At 41.7% G+C, this 16,141-nt stretch overlaps 1 protein-coding gene across 1 annotated transcript; it reads right to left on the bottom strand.

Moving 5' to 3' along the window:
- Window positions 1-477: 477 nt before the first annotated feature.
- Window positions 478-13,874, bottom strand: LOC139463787 (uncharacterized). Its single transcript, XM_071245098.1, has 3 exons — window positions 13,603-13,874; window positions 3,266-3,415; window positions 478-2,390 (listed from the first exon to the last, which is right to left on the bottom strand). Exons 1-3 carry the CDS (start codon window positions 13,790-13,792, stop codon window positions 2,239-2,241), a joined length of 492 nt encoding a protein of 163 aa, XP_071101199.1. The 5' UTR covers window positions 13,793-13,874; the 3' UTR covers window positions 478-2,238.
- Between the last annotated feature and the right edge of the window lie 2,267 nt (window positions 13,875-16,141).

The following is a 16,141-nucleotide window of genomic DNA, read 5'->3' as shown; positions in this document are numbered from 1 at the left end:
TCGAATGTAGCGATCCTGTGCAGGGGCGGTAACTCTTGGTCGGCCGGTTCTCGGACGGTCTGCAGTGGAATTGAACTGCGTGTATAGGTCACAAAGGCACGTGCATCGGTACCATGGTTCTCGTGTGGTACCCTACTCTTCTGTATTGGTAGGTTTGTGTTAAGCATTTGGTAGCTGCTCTGTTGTGATGATTCCAAAAATGTTAATGTGGTACCAAATTACTATATTCATGCTTCACATAGTATGTGTTAATGTCTGCATGTCAGACTGAGTATACATTAATATCGTATTTGCGTTTCTATTTGTAGGAGTGTAAATGTTTACAAACTGGTGGTAATATATCATATCATGGTGTCTATGTAGAGGGCCTTTGGACTGTCTCCCTGGCTGGTAGTCCCACCTTGTTTTTCTTTGAGTTTCCCATCCAGTCAGCCCTCAAAATATACCATAGCGCGATAATGCCACGAAATCCTTGCATTGGTTACATATATTAATTTATTCATAAAAAGATACAAATGCTACACCATTGGAGTTGTGAAAATCGAGAAAAGGGTGCGTGTAAAAGTTGAACCACTGAATACACGCTTGTTTTTTACAGAAAACTGACAAAATTATTTTAACAAAATACTGTTTTTAAATATAGATTATTTGGTACATATGACAGCACTTCTTAATACCTCGAAAACATTCCTGAAAAGATAGCATTTCAAGTAACAGGTTTTTTATCTGCGGGACAGGCACAGCGCAGAAGACAAAAATTACATTCGGACAGGTAAAAATGTAGATACATATACATATACACACACACACACAAAATGCTAAACTATTGTTATGCAAAACATGCTTGTAAGATGCCAAGGAAGTATACAATATTACATAAGTTACAATACTAGCAACGTTCAGCTGGTTTGAAGTGTGACAGTGGTGGACGTTTCAGACATGTGTTTACCACTACCTTATCTTGATAGAGATTTTTCTCTCGAACATCAATGCGGAATGAACAGATGACAGATGACCAGCGATCGCTAGAAGTCGTGTTTATAACACGGGGCAGAGACCTTATATCGAGGGACAGTCCTCAGCAGTAGATTATCATTAACAGAGTCCATATACCGATATATGGTCTCTGCACGGAGGAAGACGAACGAGTCTGGGGATATCAACTAGGGGGAACTAACTCTTACAAGACTAATAGACCAACATGCCATTCAAGCACAGCGAGACACCCTAACTTCCTCCACGACTTGTACTCGCCGTAGATTATCTAGTTCCCCTGCCCTAATGTTTCCCCTGAGTTTGCCCGTCTATGTAATATACTCACTGGTTATGTGTCTCTGCAGGAAGCGGCATATGTTTAGGCGATTATATATAACCGGCGCGTATACACCCCAGCCGCATGCGGCGGGATGAGACGGTGGACATGAAAACATTGAAACCCTGTGATACCACTGGACACGTATTGGCTGACGTTCTGTAGGTACCGGTTGTACTATCTAAACAAGTTGTATTGCTGACAATGAGCTTTGTATTCCACAGTGCTCGCAAACAAAACTTTGCCTGCCTACAAACTCGAGTTCAAGGAAGCAATAATATATTACCCTAATTACAAAAAAGTATGTATTTATTGATTAAATACCGTCATTACAGTGTTTAGGCCTCAAATGGACTAGAACACCACGGCCTCTGTGAAAACTACCTGACGTTAGTGCATAAGGGCTTTCCGATTTTTAGGTGAATGAGAATGACAATTACGAAGGTATTTCTTTTAAAACAATCCTGCCTGTTAAATCATACAGTCACAAACATATCTACATTATACTTGGCCGAGAGAAGCGATGGGGTTCGAGAGTTAAGATATGTTGAATCATGTAGAATCATGTCTTGACGGTCAGACCCCATTGCGGCTCTCGGTTACTGTCGTGGAATTTCAGTCATTTTGTAAACCGCAGTTGTTTTCATGTTATGTAAGATGTCAATAATGGCTACATTAACAATTTCAAGACTCCGAGCCACTCTGATCACGTGACTACAGAAAGGATGAGCAAAACAGATCACAATCATAAGCAAATTTCTTGATGTTTTCACTTCACCAAACATCCGGATACTTCGATAAAGGGGGATATTTACTTGGGGTTACCGGAAGTTGTTCAAAGGATGAGAAGAAGGCACTGATAGAGTTCGAGGTAACGATAAACAGGTTACACCAGAAGCGCCGGATGTTGAATTTGAGAAAAGACATTAACTTCTGGTCGCGAATGTCCCCACAAGAATTAGTGCGCCTGCCACACCCTCCAGTATTGCCCCCACAATGCACAGCGCGAACGCCCAGCTCAGGTAGCTGCTGTTGCTCCGGGAGGCGAAGATGATGGCGCCGACAATAATGGTTCCAACTGGAATAGACAGAACATAGGACAAAGATAAGTGTTTGTTTGTTTGTTTGTTTGTTTGTTGTTTAACGACGCACACATCACTATTCCTGCCATATCTGTAAATAAACGGAATAATTCAAAGTCTGAACCAGACGATCAAGTGATTGACAGCATGAGTATTAATCTTCGCAACTGGGATTCGAAGACTTGCACTCATAAATCAACCGAAGTCAACGTACCTCACACACACACACACACACACACACACACACACACACACACACACACACACACCACCCCACCACGATACCGTTAGACGCCTCTTACGACAAGCTGAGGTTGCTGGAGACCAATTCTAACCAGGATTATTCACGAGGACATACCTATGGGAGAGCGAGTTGGTTTTAACGACGCCTTGACAGATTCCCTTATATCACGACGTATTACCACCTCACTAAACCCGATGAAGTGGCGTATGGCGCTGACAGACCAAATAGCATTATCGGGCAAATGTGTTTCATGATCCGAAGGTGTGCGAACTGAGGGGCGGAACTCTACATAAGTCGAACCCCTAGCTCCTCCAACCACCTGTACCCATCTCAAATGTAAGATTAAGATCAGCGTAACGGTTAGGCTACACTGCCGGGCAAAAGTAAGTCTACCCGCATGTTTGGTGGTGGGTAACGAGTAAACAAACAAGAAATGGTTATTCGATGGTGGCGTATTAGATACGGGTATCACAGTGTGGTTTTGACCTAAACTTGGCAGTAAACTTTACAAACAAAACACCTTCGAATATCTATGTTTGTGCGCTACTGAATATTTTATAAAGCCAATGCTCTTATTTTGAAAACTTAATTATCTTTGGAATGAATCTGTCAAACAAGAAGACTTACAGGCAACGAAGCAGGCCAGTGCATTAATGATAGTGACGATCTTCTTGTTCCTGAGCGACTGCACGATGAGGGAGAGAAACAAGATGACTGCTGCTACTGCAATGGCGATCAACCCGACTGTCTCAAAAAACTGAGTCGCGCGTAGCCAGCCTAGAAGAAAAAAGAACAGTGAGTCTTTTCAGACCTGAATACATGTACTACATGTGCAATATGTGTACTACATAAGGTGGGTTTTGGCAATGCCGAGGGACAATGCAGACTGTACACGAGCATGAAATATAATCATGTAAAAATAATACATTCCTCTCTTCTGATGGAGAGTTCACAAGGTCAGATAGAAGTAATGGCGACATTAATGACCATTCTTCATTCCATGGTCAAAGAAAGCGGGGAGTGGTGACGAAAGACATGATGTCCTGTTCATGGGGCTATATGAAAACACCCAAAGTATTATGTTTCTGGTCCCCCGCCCGCGTTTCTTTCAATTACCAGCGTCGAGGTTAGGTAATTTTCTCTGACAAATAAGGCAGATGGAGATGCACACTTTTATAATCAAGTTTGTATTTGATAAAATTAAGTTATAGTAAAAACACTTCTAGTTAAAGCCAATGAGATTGTGTCCTTTCTGTCCAACTTGTATAGAGGATGAATGTCATATACTGCTTGCACTGTTATCCTGATTTAAGGGAAGCATATATCCCACAGAAATACTTGCGTTTACCAAATTTATATTCATGTAAATCTAAGGATGGAAAAACGATTCTTTAGTCAGCTCTTGATATGCACTTTGCCGGCGAAAGAATGCTTTTTGTATCGTGATTCCACTTCGTAGAATATTTGTGTACAACCACTTGGTCACATCAACAGCACATGTGTTTTGTGTGTATCATATGTTTGTGCTGTGTTGTACTCACTGATAGTATCTCCTTGTATTCTTGTTTTGTAGGGGCGGTCGGGTAGCCTAGTGGTTAAAGCGTTCGCTCGTCACGCCAAAGACCCGGGTTCGATTGCGACATGGGTACAATGTGTGAAGCCCATTTCTGGTGTCCCCCGCCGTGATATTGCTGGAATATTGCTAAAAGCGGCGTAAAACCATACTCACTCACTTGTTTTATATAAGGGTCAGATGCCTTTAGTACAATAAAACGTGTTGATCTTGACTCTGAGGTTTGGGTTAAAAGTGTGTAACCACGAGCGAAGTGAAAGGGACGCATTTGAGCATGGCTAATAACAACTGATACAGTCATACCAGATGGCTTTCCACTCTTAGGGACAACAGGGACAACAGGATGACGTCACTATGAGGAAAGAGGATCTCTCTATCTCTGTCTCTCTGGAGGAGGAGATATTTTCCTTTTCCTCGTCACGAGATGAGAGATCTATCATATTGCACCAGACACATAAATATCCTATTAATTATATACTTCAATTGCCGTTTACAGTTGGGCTTTTTTTACAACCATACTGTCGAGGGTCAATATGACAGACGACATAATGAAGACATTAATAACTATTCTTCATTCCACGACTGGTCACGGAAAGCGGGGAGTGGTGACGACAGACATGATGACCTGTTCATGGGGCTACATGAAAACACCCACAGTATTATGTTTCTGGTCCCCGCCTGCGTTGCTTACAGTCCCCAGCGTCGAGCTTATGTTATTTGCAACTGACAAATTTGAGGTAGTATGAATTTAGTTGTAATGCGCCTGTTGTAATGACTACTGTTCCAGACACTAGATAAACATTTCTTCCATACAGATAAACAATTCTTCTGTCCAGATAAACCAATTCTTCTACGCAGATAAATCATTCTTCAACTCAGACAAACCATTCTTTTACACAGCTAAACCATTCTTTTACACAGAAAAAACATTCTTTTACACAGCTAAACCTTTCTTTTACAGAGAAAAACCATTCTTATACACAGATTAACCATTGTTCTATACAGGTAAACCATTCTTCTACACAGATAAACCATTCTCCTACGCAGATAAACCATTCTCCTACGCAGATAAACCATTCTTCTATCTAGATTTCTTCAGTATCAGTCTGTCCCTGATACAAATATATCAAATACAGCCCATGCAAGTCTATAATGTTTGGCAAATCTAGATTTCTTCAGTATCAGTCTGTCCCTCATACAAATATATAAAAAAATAGCCCATGCAAGTCTATAATGTTTGGCAAGTCTAGATTTCGTCTATGGGCTCATTTTTATTAAATCTTTATTAAGCTAATTTTACAACTGTTTGTTTTTCCTGTACGATATGTTCATTTCATAGACTAGATGTTAGTCTACTTCACATCTTGACTGATGAATTTCAGGATATAAGTCAAACGATCATTTAACCATTTGAACAGGTCCAACCAGAAAGACATGTGTTCCGAACTGTTTGACAGGTGCGCGTACCAGTGCGTTTGACAGATGGGGAATGGTTTTTGTGGTTTGTTGCGATAAATATTGCCATAAATTCCGTTGACTGTGTAAAAGTTAAAGTAATCAGCATAACATCTGAAGTAAGCAAGTTTTAAAGACTGGATATGCCTAGAAAACACACATATTGCGAAAATTAAGAAAAATATAAGTTTCATCGATAAATATAGACACAGAATGACAATGACTGCATGACATTTAATTGGCTATTCAATCAATTTGTTTTGCGTTTATAGTTAACTACGGCCCTGATTAAATATTAATCTACTTTCACGGTACCCAGTAATAGTCAGTCATGAAAGTCCTCTTAGGGGTGTGTTCAACTGATATTTTATGAAGCCATCAACTGGTATTTTGTGTAGCCATCAACTGGTATTTTGTGTAGCCATCAACTGATATTTTGTGTAGCCATCAACTTGTATTTTGTGTAGCCATCAACTTGTATTTTGTGTAACCGTCAACTGGTATTTTGTGTAGCCATTAACTGGTATTTTGTGTAGGCATCAACTGATATTTGTGTAGCCATCAACTTGTATTTTGTGTAGCCATCAACTGATATTTGTGTAGCCATCAACTTGTATTTTGTGTAGCCATCAACTTGTATTTTGTGTAGCCATCAACTGATATTTGTGTAGCCATCAACTGGTATTTTGTGTAGCCATCAACTGATATTTGTGTAGCCATCAACTGGTATTTTGTGTAGCCATCAACTGATATTTTGTGTAGCCATCAACTTGTATTTTGTGTAGCCATCAACTGATATTTGTGTAGCCATCAACTGGTATTTTGTGTAGCCATCAACTGATATTTGTGTAGCCATCAACTGGTATTTTGTGTAGCCATCAACTGATATTTTGTGTAGCCATCAACTTGTATTTTGTGTAGCCATCAACTTGTATTTTGTGTAGCCATCAACTGATATTTGTGTAGCCATCAACTTGTATTTTGTGTAGCCATCAACTGGTATTTTGTGTAGCCTCACAAAGCTCTAGTCTACACTCCATGTAGTCAGTGGGTCTGAAAATACCTCATAAATGATGCCCGATAGTGGAACATCGTCGTCACGACTGCGGAAATGTCAGTCTTGTTGACCACATTTTTGCCTAGCCTCGCTCGGTATGTGTTGTTTATTAATATGTGACATTAAGATACTATTTCACTCCTGAAGGCAGTTGCCGGAGTCTCACGGAATTCACTCGGCCATCCTCGTCTTTCCCGCCCGGGCTAACTTCTGATGTGAGATATTTCCGATATGTTCGACCTCATGGTCTCGGCGTTGAAGAGAATCTTCGCCATAACAGAAGGTTCGGGAAGGATACAACCATACGAATACGAGCACAATTATACGTTTGAGTATATATATAGCTGTGGGTGTGGGTGCAGTAAGTAGGTTTGTATGTATCTATGTATATGATGTGCATGTGTGCGTGCGTGTGGGTAGCTCCTTGTACTAAACCGCCCACTGAGATCCATGCCGTTGTTGCCCCACTCAGACACAGGATACTGACTCCGACCAGCCCTTTTTTGTCCCTTTAATGCCAAGCGCCAGGCAGGGAAACAACAAGTGCAATCTTCTAACGTGTTTTGGTATAACGCGGCATACACTATATCCACCAAACCATACATTGAATGACGTCATCCGTAGCCTATTGTTGAAGCTGAGTTTACGGTAAATAAAATAATCAGCGTGCCATACCCAAAATTAATGTTGTCTCATGTCATATAAAATATTATGTTCATTCATTACTGTGCCACATGCTGACTCTTAAAATTCGTATGTTGACGAAAAGGTCGAGGTCAAACGAGGTCATGCCTACAGTTATCATAATCATTGGGCACACCTGAGAATGTTGATACACGCTTGAGCATATTTCTCCAACGGGCTTTCACAAAGACAGAAACTAATACTTCCTTAAGACAGGTGCCCATGTCAAGCCAATGTGATAGAGCACCTGTCTTTTTGACATACCGTACATAGCCGTCACTCACTCGGCTAACCCCGACCTCCTAGTTCACCTGGGAGGCATCCATTTTGAAAATAGATTAGTTTCACAATTCCACGTGACAGTCAAATTACAGAGAGTAAAGTGATAATCTAGCGTGTAGGCCTTTAATAAATGTTGCGCAATGTAAAATTGTAAACCTAATTTCTACAATAAGACCACGAATAGGGGTTATATCTCAAAATCGATCGTTGTGATCGGTCAGTATGCGGTTTACAGTTAAATCATGCATTATTACTACTCCTTTGTCCAATAAGATCATCTATAGTGAAGGGAGTGGCATTACATGGCTGTAACGGAATAAGCCGTGTGGATCCGAAGGAGGCGTCACTATACGTAAACTAGTATACACAGGCAACATTTCGGGGTGTAATCAGTTTTGACCTAAAGTATTGAATAATCTGGCTACACATACATATATAGATCTCCCAGTGTTCCTTGTAAGTAAATCATGAGTGAGTGAGTATGGTTTTAAGCCGCTTTTAGCAATATTCAAGCAATATCGCGGCGGAAGACACCAGAAATGGGCTTCACACATTGTACCCATGTCGGGAATCCAACCCGGGTCTTCGGCGTGACGAGCGAACGCTTTAAACACTAGGCTACTCGACCGCCCCAAGTAAATCATGAACAGACCCAGGGTACGTTCAGATTCTACCTCAGCATCTGTAAACAGAGACCTGATACCACATCATCCCTTGTCGGTGATTGCTGTATCATCTCGTTCTTTGTTTCAGTCTTATTCAAGAAGCGTGTCGGATCACACTGTTGGGAATCCTTGCTAACAGTTTATGGACACATTTGCGGAAATGTGGATGCCATTTTGAATTTTCATGCATCACAGACAAACATTATGTCCTTTGCAATTCCCTATTTTGACTTACCATACGTTCCCGTGTGTTTTTAGGTAAAAGTTGACTTGCCTTTGCATGTGTTTGTGACAGGTGCCACTGGTGGGGCAGGATACGCTCACATTTTCCCGAACACCTGGTATCATCAGTATTTGATAGTGATTCGTAAACACATGCATATGGTTTAGTTGGAATTGTACCATGGACCCGGATTCGTTAGTCGATAAACCTCGCAACCCCTAGGCAATCATAGTGTGAGTAATGTCATTACTGTGCTACCATTATGCATATGCTCTTGTCAAATCTGACTTCTCATTCATGTCATGTTGTTCGGTAATCTATGTTTAGACTCTCACGTCTCGACATTACGTTTCACGTGCATAACATTTGGAGATTTCTTCTGATTATGGAAATGGTTTTGTCGCTTTAATTCAAATCAGAAGAACCGGGCCCGTTAAAAATTTGATTGAGTGAATGGTTGCATCACCATGACACTTACAAGGAATGTGAGCCGACTTCAGTGGGCGTTGTACTGCCTAATTTGTTAATTTCTTCTTTGTCATCAGCTCAAACTCATGGTACTCTTAGTTTCCTCCCTATGTTGTAATGCTGATACATGTGCTACACATTGAAATGGTGAAAATATCATACAGAGTTCATTCAACTCACATATTCTTAAAATGGTGGGGCGGTCGGGTAGCCTAGTGGTTAAAGCGATACGAAGACATGCATCCACCAAGTCACAGAGCCTGACCTCCCGATCACGTTTGTCTCCTTTCACGGGTTTAGCGATATACGGGACTTGACTGTATGTGTGTTTGTGTGCGTGCGTGCGTGCGGGCGTGCGGGCGTGCGTGCGTTTCTGTCCCCTTTTCTCCACTTTTATATATTTCCTGTTGTGTTGACCGTCTGTTGCCCATGTGGAATTTTAGTTGAGATTTGGTAAAGCGAAATATAATGTAGAGGGTTCTCAAAGCTTGTCCTTGTGGAGACACATTATCACGTCACAGATATGGTGAGAGGACCACACCCCAACTTCAGATTATCTGCTGCCCTACAGGTACAGCGTTGAACTCATACACATTAAGTTTCTGCTATCAGTGCGTTGCACGACACGACAAGCACATGCGCGAACAGCTTCAAGATAATAAGATGCGAAACACGGCTATTAACGGAAATCATGAAAGTGAGTAGTTAGAATCTACATGTAGTCAAACAAACATTCATAAAACGAAAAGTGAATATTGCTTAACGCCACAGCCATCAACATTCAAGCATATAACGAATGTCTGTAAATGGTCGAATCTGAGTTATGCAAACCAATGGTTGACAGCATGAGCAACTATTGATTGCATGCGTTGCTGACGCACAACCACTTCACATCACACGTTATAAACCACCCGTCATTTCAAACTATATTATTGATTGGGACCTGTTCATAGTACCTCTGGGGCGGTCGGGTAGCCTATTGATTAAAGCGTTCGCTCGTCACGCCGAAGATCTGGGTTCGATGGGTACAATGTGTGAAGCCCATTTCTGGTATCCCCCGCTGTGATATTGCTGGAATATTGCTAAAAGCGGCGTCAAACCTTACTCACTCACTCACTCATATGTTCGTTGAACTCTGGACTGGCACAGCTGTCGAAGGCGTCGCAATTCGCTCTGCAGACTTGCTAGATAACTATGATCGTGGGTTTGAATCCCGGTTCGAATGTATTTATTTATTTATTTGTGTCAGCACCAAACACCTGCTCACGAGTTTCACCAAAGTTGTAAACATCTAGGACTTACATCACTACGACTTTCCTCGCAAACCAAGCAGATTTAACAGAAATGCTGATCAACCTAAACCTAAACCTAAAGATGAGTGAGTGAGTGAGTTGGGTTTTAACGTAGCTTGTAACATTATCCCGGTTATATCACGGCGTGTCAGCTTAATGTGGGAGGAAAGCCCAAAGTGATGAAGGGCTCAGACGTTTACTACTTCGGTGAAACCCAAGATCACGGCTATGGTGCTGACAAACCTAGAAACATCATCGGGGCGAACCAGGATTCGAACCCACAACAATCATAGGTTTCTTGTGTGCCCAGGGGACGCAACGCTGCAGAGCGAATCGCGGCGCCTTAGACGACTGGGCCACCCGACCCGCGCCCCCCCCCCCCCCCCTCAAAGATGAGTGCGACATATTTTGCAATAATACCACGAACGACGGGCATCGTCAACTGTACATGACGATCCTCCATCCCCCAAGAATATCTTTACACACGACCGATATGCGGTGTACTGGTGAGACTTTTCAGTCGGCAGACACAACGCCGCTCTGTAACTGGCGGAAGTAAAATGAGCCCTACTCCGTGCATGAACTTTGTGCGAACCTGCATTGCCTCATACTGAAGAACAGATATACCATACAAGCTCATTCGATCGTGACCAACTCGTGCATTTCCGGGACAAGCCTTTACGGAAAGGGACGAGAGACGACGAATTTCACAAGGCTGTGGCACATGTTGCATGTCAAAGGCATATCGCCGTGAGCGCGATGTAAACTGAACGCTTATTGGTCTGAGTATCCGCTGGCTTCCCTCTCTGTGGAAACAGCCCGTAGCTTGATTCGTTGGTTAAAAATAGCAAAGCGGTCGTGTGTATTCACGAGTGATGGAGGAACGTGGTGTACACATACCGAAACAGGCAATGTGCCAATCCATCAATCGATCGATCAACATAGCCGTAAGAATATTATTGGTTACGACCACAACCACAGTGCCGCCATATATTTCCCGGCATGGTGGTATTGCCTCCAGGCCTACAGGCTATAAAGTGTTGTGCAAGAACCTACAGATGGCTTCCATATACGTGAGCCCAGATGCCCTTTGTTACAAGAGAAAATAAACAAAACTGTTTTCACCGGTTGAATGATATTGTCCTTGAGTAAAATGAGGTGAGAGATCAGGGGTCACAAAGGTCGTCAAAGGCTAGTCAGCCATCTTGGAATCAACTGCAATGCTAGCAGTGCTGCCTTGACCAAATACACGTGTCGAGTCGGTAAACAGGTGTGTTTGATGTGCAACGCGTTCGCAACAGTTGAACTGCCATCTCGCTCTGAGAAATGGGTGATTCATAATGAGTTGCGTTATATCAGAGACCATATTATATGGTCTCTGGTTATATATAGTCACGTGAATTATTGTCATGGAATGACGAATGATGACTGTACAACACATATGGTTGCGTAATACGTGTGCCAGGAAATATATCCTGAGAGACCTAGCACTGAAAGCGGGACAAGCTTCCGCAACCGCAAATGCATGTCATTACCAATATAAGAATACAAAAACAAGGCTAACTCGAAAATATTAGTTGGTAATCTCCAATTTATCGTAAAATGGCTCACACGCAAACGTGTGGATAAAGTGAGGTAAAATTGGGTCAAACGTCGCGTCAAAGATTTTTGCACGTATATAGTTACGTGTACGTACGTACGTGCGTGCGTGCGCGCGTGCGTGTGTGTGTGTGTGTGTGCGTGTGTGTGTGTGTGTGTGTGTGTGTGTGTGTGTGCTTGTATTAGTCCGGACTAATACCAATATTATAGTGCTAGCCCACTGAGATACCATGCCGCAGTTTAACATGAATACCCCACTCCGACACAGCATACTGACTCCAAGCCGACCAGTCCTTGTTTTAGCCCCTTACTTCCGAGCGCCAGGCAGGGTAACAACAAGTATCATCTTTTAACGTCCTGTGGTCAGTTGTCGTAAGGTGGAATCACATTAAAATGTCATTCAAACATATATTCACTTGAAGTTGTCGCTATACAATATTATATATCAAAGTAAATGATTTATTTAGGGAAGTTGGGGTAGCCTGTTGTTTTAAGCGTTCGTTGGTAACGCCAGACGCCCGGGTTTGATCCCCCAAATGGGTAAAATGTGTGAAGCTCATTTTCTGGTGTACCTTGTGATATTGCTAGGTTTTGATAAAAGCGGTTTAAAACAATACTCACTCACTCACTCACTCACTCACTCACTCACTCACCAGGTATCTGTTTTGTACCAGTGCGGAATCAGTCAAACATATCAACGTTACAAAGTGTCTTAACTTCGCCTGAACTTACGTTTCTGAAAATAAAAAACCGCTCGACCGAACACAACGTCTTAAGAGGGCGTCGGAGTTTGTAAGTCAACACATCAAACAGTTTTAATGATGCCTGACTCCAATCTCCCTGGCTTGCAGCTTGCCGGTGTGGCCAGCCAGGCCAGGGGGGTCGCGGTCAGTTGAAGCTGCAGCCGGGACAAGGTGATGTTGATTACTGCCATCAGCCTCAAGGCCATTGCGTAGGCAGGTGCCTGTTACCTCCATTCACTATCCACATATTTTACTTACATTCTTTTCACTAAATCTCATCTATTTGTGGGGAAAGACTTTCAGTGTATAAGTGCGGATATCGCCTTGGTACTGAATATAAATTCCAGAGAGATAATGAATGTGTAAGGTGTTCAAAGCCCGAAGACCAGTAAAAATAATGTTGATCTTCCCACTCTATAATTATTAGCGATAATATCTGGGACCATATACTTGTTACGAGTCTGTCTCAGTCTAACATGTATAATGTATTACACACGTTACATGTATACTATGTACTATGTACTATATTCTATATACTATATACTATATACTATATTCGACATGGCAACTCAATTTCAAACTTGCGTTAGTAGCATATTGTGGAACATATTTCTATATGGGATTTATTAAGTTTAGATATTTTGTTTCGCAAAATACTCGAAAAAATCATTTGATCTCAGATTTAACTACAAATCTCAGTTTTTTACCACAAAGACATGTTTTCTGGATAAGCTTGAATGACCTAAAATGTGATTTTTAAAAAATCGGCACCTCATATTTCAAAGAAAAAATGTGTCTTGAGGATGTGACTGAAAATTACTCTGTCTCAAAACGGGTTTGGTCTGCAATAATTAAAAATATTAATACATGTAAATGGCCTACCAAATTAATTATATATTGTTTTGACAAAAAGTCATACTCACCGGCAACAGCCCTCGTATCAAGCCAATCAATACAGATTGATCCAGAACAAGATTTCCAAATTCCGATATGGGTTGTGAGGGCACTAATCCAGTAAGGGGATGCAAACCCTATGAGGTGACATAATCCGCCAAGAGGGATTAATATCATACACACTTTAATCCAGATTGACACGGATGAGAAGTCTGCCATGGTTCTTGCTTATGCTGCGCGCAGTGAATCACTTTACTCGCTGAGCAATGGCGACAAACAGAGGGGTAGAGAGTACGGTGTAGGAAGCGAGGGGCGGGCAACGCAGTGTTGCCGTTTTCAAGTTTTCCGCCTACGCCAGGGAATGTGCTAGTTTACACCGAGTGCCGCGGAATAATTGAAGTTACGACCACACCCCTAGTTAACAATACCACGCGAGTTTGATCGTTCAAAACTCAAGGTTTAATTTGGAGAAGTTGTATTTCCCAGTTGTTATAGCTGTGTTGAAAGAAAGGGCTGTTTTGAGTCGAGCTGACTTGATGCATGAAATGTGACAGTGTAGTATTCATTATTACCCGGGGTTTCGGAAAAAGGAGAAAAATGAAATGTTTCGCTTGGTGCGTGTTACGCTGACGTATGTACCATGATACAAAAATATTTTTAAAACCCGAGAGGTTTGTCAAGATTGACTAATCAATTGTTTTATATTTTCCGATAAAACAATGAAGGGATTCTCTCCCTTACTTTCTGTTATATCTTAAAAGACAATTTAACTGTTTTAAATATATAATTTCCGTATTAATCGAAAATGTGTGTTTGGATATCAACGCACAGGGATCATGAATAACGAAGTTTGTTCATCTTGATCTGCGAAAACACATGAGTGCCCCGGGATTTTGAGATTAAAGGAGTTATATTAAAAATATAAAAGATAGAGTATGAATGGTTTAATTTTCAGAAGTTTATTTCGATATAACCACACCTGTCATGAGGCACTTAATATCTAACTCTATTATCCAGCGACTTATATCTAAATGCTATCATAACACACGGAATAATGAAGGATGACTAAGTCTATACGTGTACGTAACACTGTACTTCAGTCATATGTATAATTCTATATATGATGAGCTGGAGTTGCGTGACAGGCTATACTATATATACTATCAGGTATATTACTGACCTGCAAGGCCTGTGTGCCGTGTGTCAGCATGAGATTACACAGTAAACATATCTATACATCAAACAAGTAAACAGTATTGTTCAGTTTCTTGTATATATTACATGTCTAAACGGAACATTCCAAATCGCTCGATCAGGTATCGATATATTTTGTAACATCGGGCACTTGACGAGCTTTCGCGATGCTTAGTGCAGACGGAGCATGCGACCTGATAAATTATTTATGAAATACTGGCATTGAAAGCGTATATTTTCAAACATTTTGGTGAATGACATCACACCAAAGTTTCTGACTTCACGTGAAACGGTAGCCATTTGACTGTTGCTGAAAGACAGTCGCCCAGCTTACCGTGTAGGGGCGGTACATTCACAGGGAACCAGTCTGTGCTGAAATAGGACTTCGCAATCACCCCAAACGTTCACCTATTAAAGACAGTCGCCCAGCTTACCGCGTAGGGGCGGTACATTCACAGGGAACCAGTCTGTGCTGAAATAGGACTTCGCAATCACCCCAAACGTTCACCTATTCAAGACAGTCGCCCAGCTTACCGTGTAGGGGCGGTACAAACACAGGGAACCAGTCTGGGCTGAAACAGGACTTCGCAATCACCCCAACTTTTCACCCACTAAAGGTAGTAATCGATCGCTGATTTCAACCGCCGTTTGATCCCAAAACGAGGCTTTCGTACATTTGATTATTTAACTTTATCACCACCATCTCGCATGGCAAACTTAAGGGACAACTTCATTTCTTGATCTACGTGGCATTGGCTAGTAAGCGTGAAGACCATAGATACTTACATATCTCTCTTCAGAGGTTCAGGACAATTTGTCAAAACAAGAAAGCAAATGTCCTCTGAAGTTGACTATAAGACAAAATATGAAATGCTGGACTTTGGGGGGTAGGGCATTTAGGAAAAAAACAGGCTTCCCCATGGACACCAGTTGTGTTCCCCTTCTTGCTGGCATGTTTCTTTATGCGTATGAATCGGAATTTCTGTTTGGATTGTCAACGTCAAAACAAGGCAATTTGGCCCAGACATTAAAGTTAGGCTTCAGGTATATCGATAATCTGATTTCGTCCAATAAGGGATAAATAGCCAGTTCTTTTCCATCGTTTTACCCACTTGAACCAGAAATAGAGGAGACCACATTTAAATATTCAGCAACCCAAGCTTGTCCTTAAAGGTGACTAATCCTTGCAAGAGACGACTAACGGGATCGGGTGGTCAGGCTCGCTGACTTGGTTGATGCATGTCATCGTATCCCAATTGCTCGGATCGATGCTCATGATGTCAAGGACTGGATTGTTTGGTCCAGACTCGATTATTGACAGACCACCGTAAAATAGCTGGAATATTGCTGAGTGCGGCGATAAACAACAAATAA

This window comes from Haliotis cracherodii, unplaced genomic scaffold (genome assembly GCF_022045235.1).
Source record: "Haliotis cracherodii isolate W230 unplaced genomic scaffold, xgHalCrac1.p SCAF_1, whole genome shotgun sequence".
Taxonomy (NCBI): Eukaryota; Metazoa; Mollusca; class Gastropoda; order Lepetellida; family Haliotidae; genus Haliotis; species Haliotis cracherodii.
Note: the sequence above shows the minus strand (reverse complement) of the source record. Positions and strands in the feature narration are given on the sequence as shown.

What these genes read in the sequence shown, in the direction of transcription:
- LOC139463787 (XM_071245098.1), bottom strand. Translation starts at nt 13,792, where the DNA reads ATGGCAGACTTCTCATCCGTGTCAATCTGGATTAAAGTGTGTATGATA. An exon ending in TGATACGAGGGCTGTTGCCG is followed by an intron (nt 3,416 to 13,602) that starts GTGAGTATGACT and finishes TTTTTCTTCTAG; the next exon opens with GCTGGCTACGCGCGACTCAG. An exon ending in ACTGGCCTGCTTCGTTGCCT is followed by an intron (nt 2,391 to 3,265) that starts GTAAGTCTTCTT and finishes TGTCTATTCCAG; the next exon opens with TTGGAACCATTATTGTCGGC.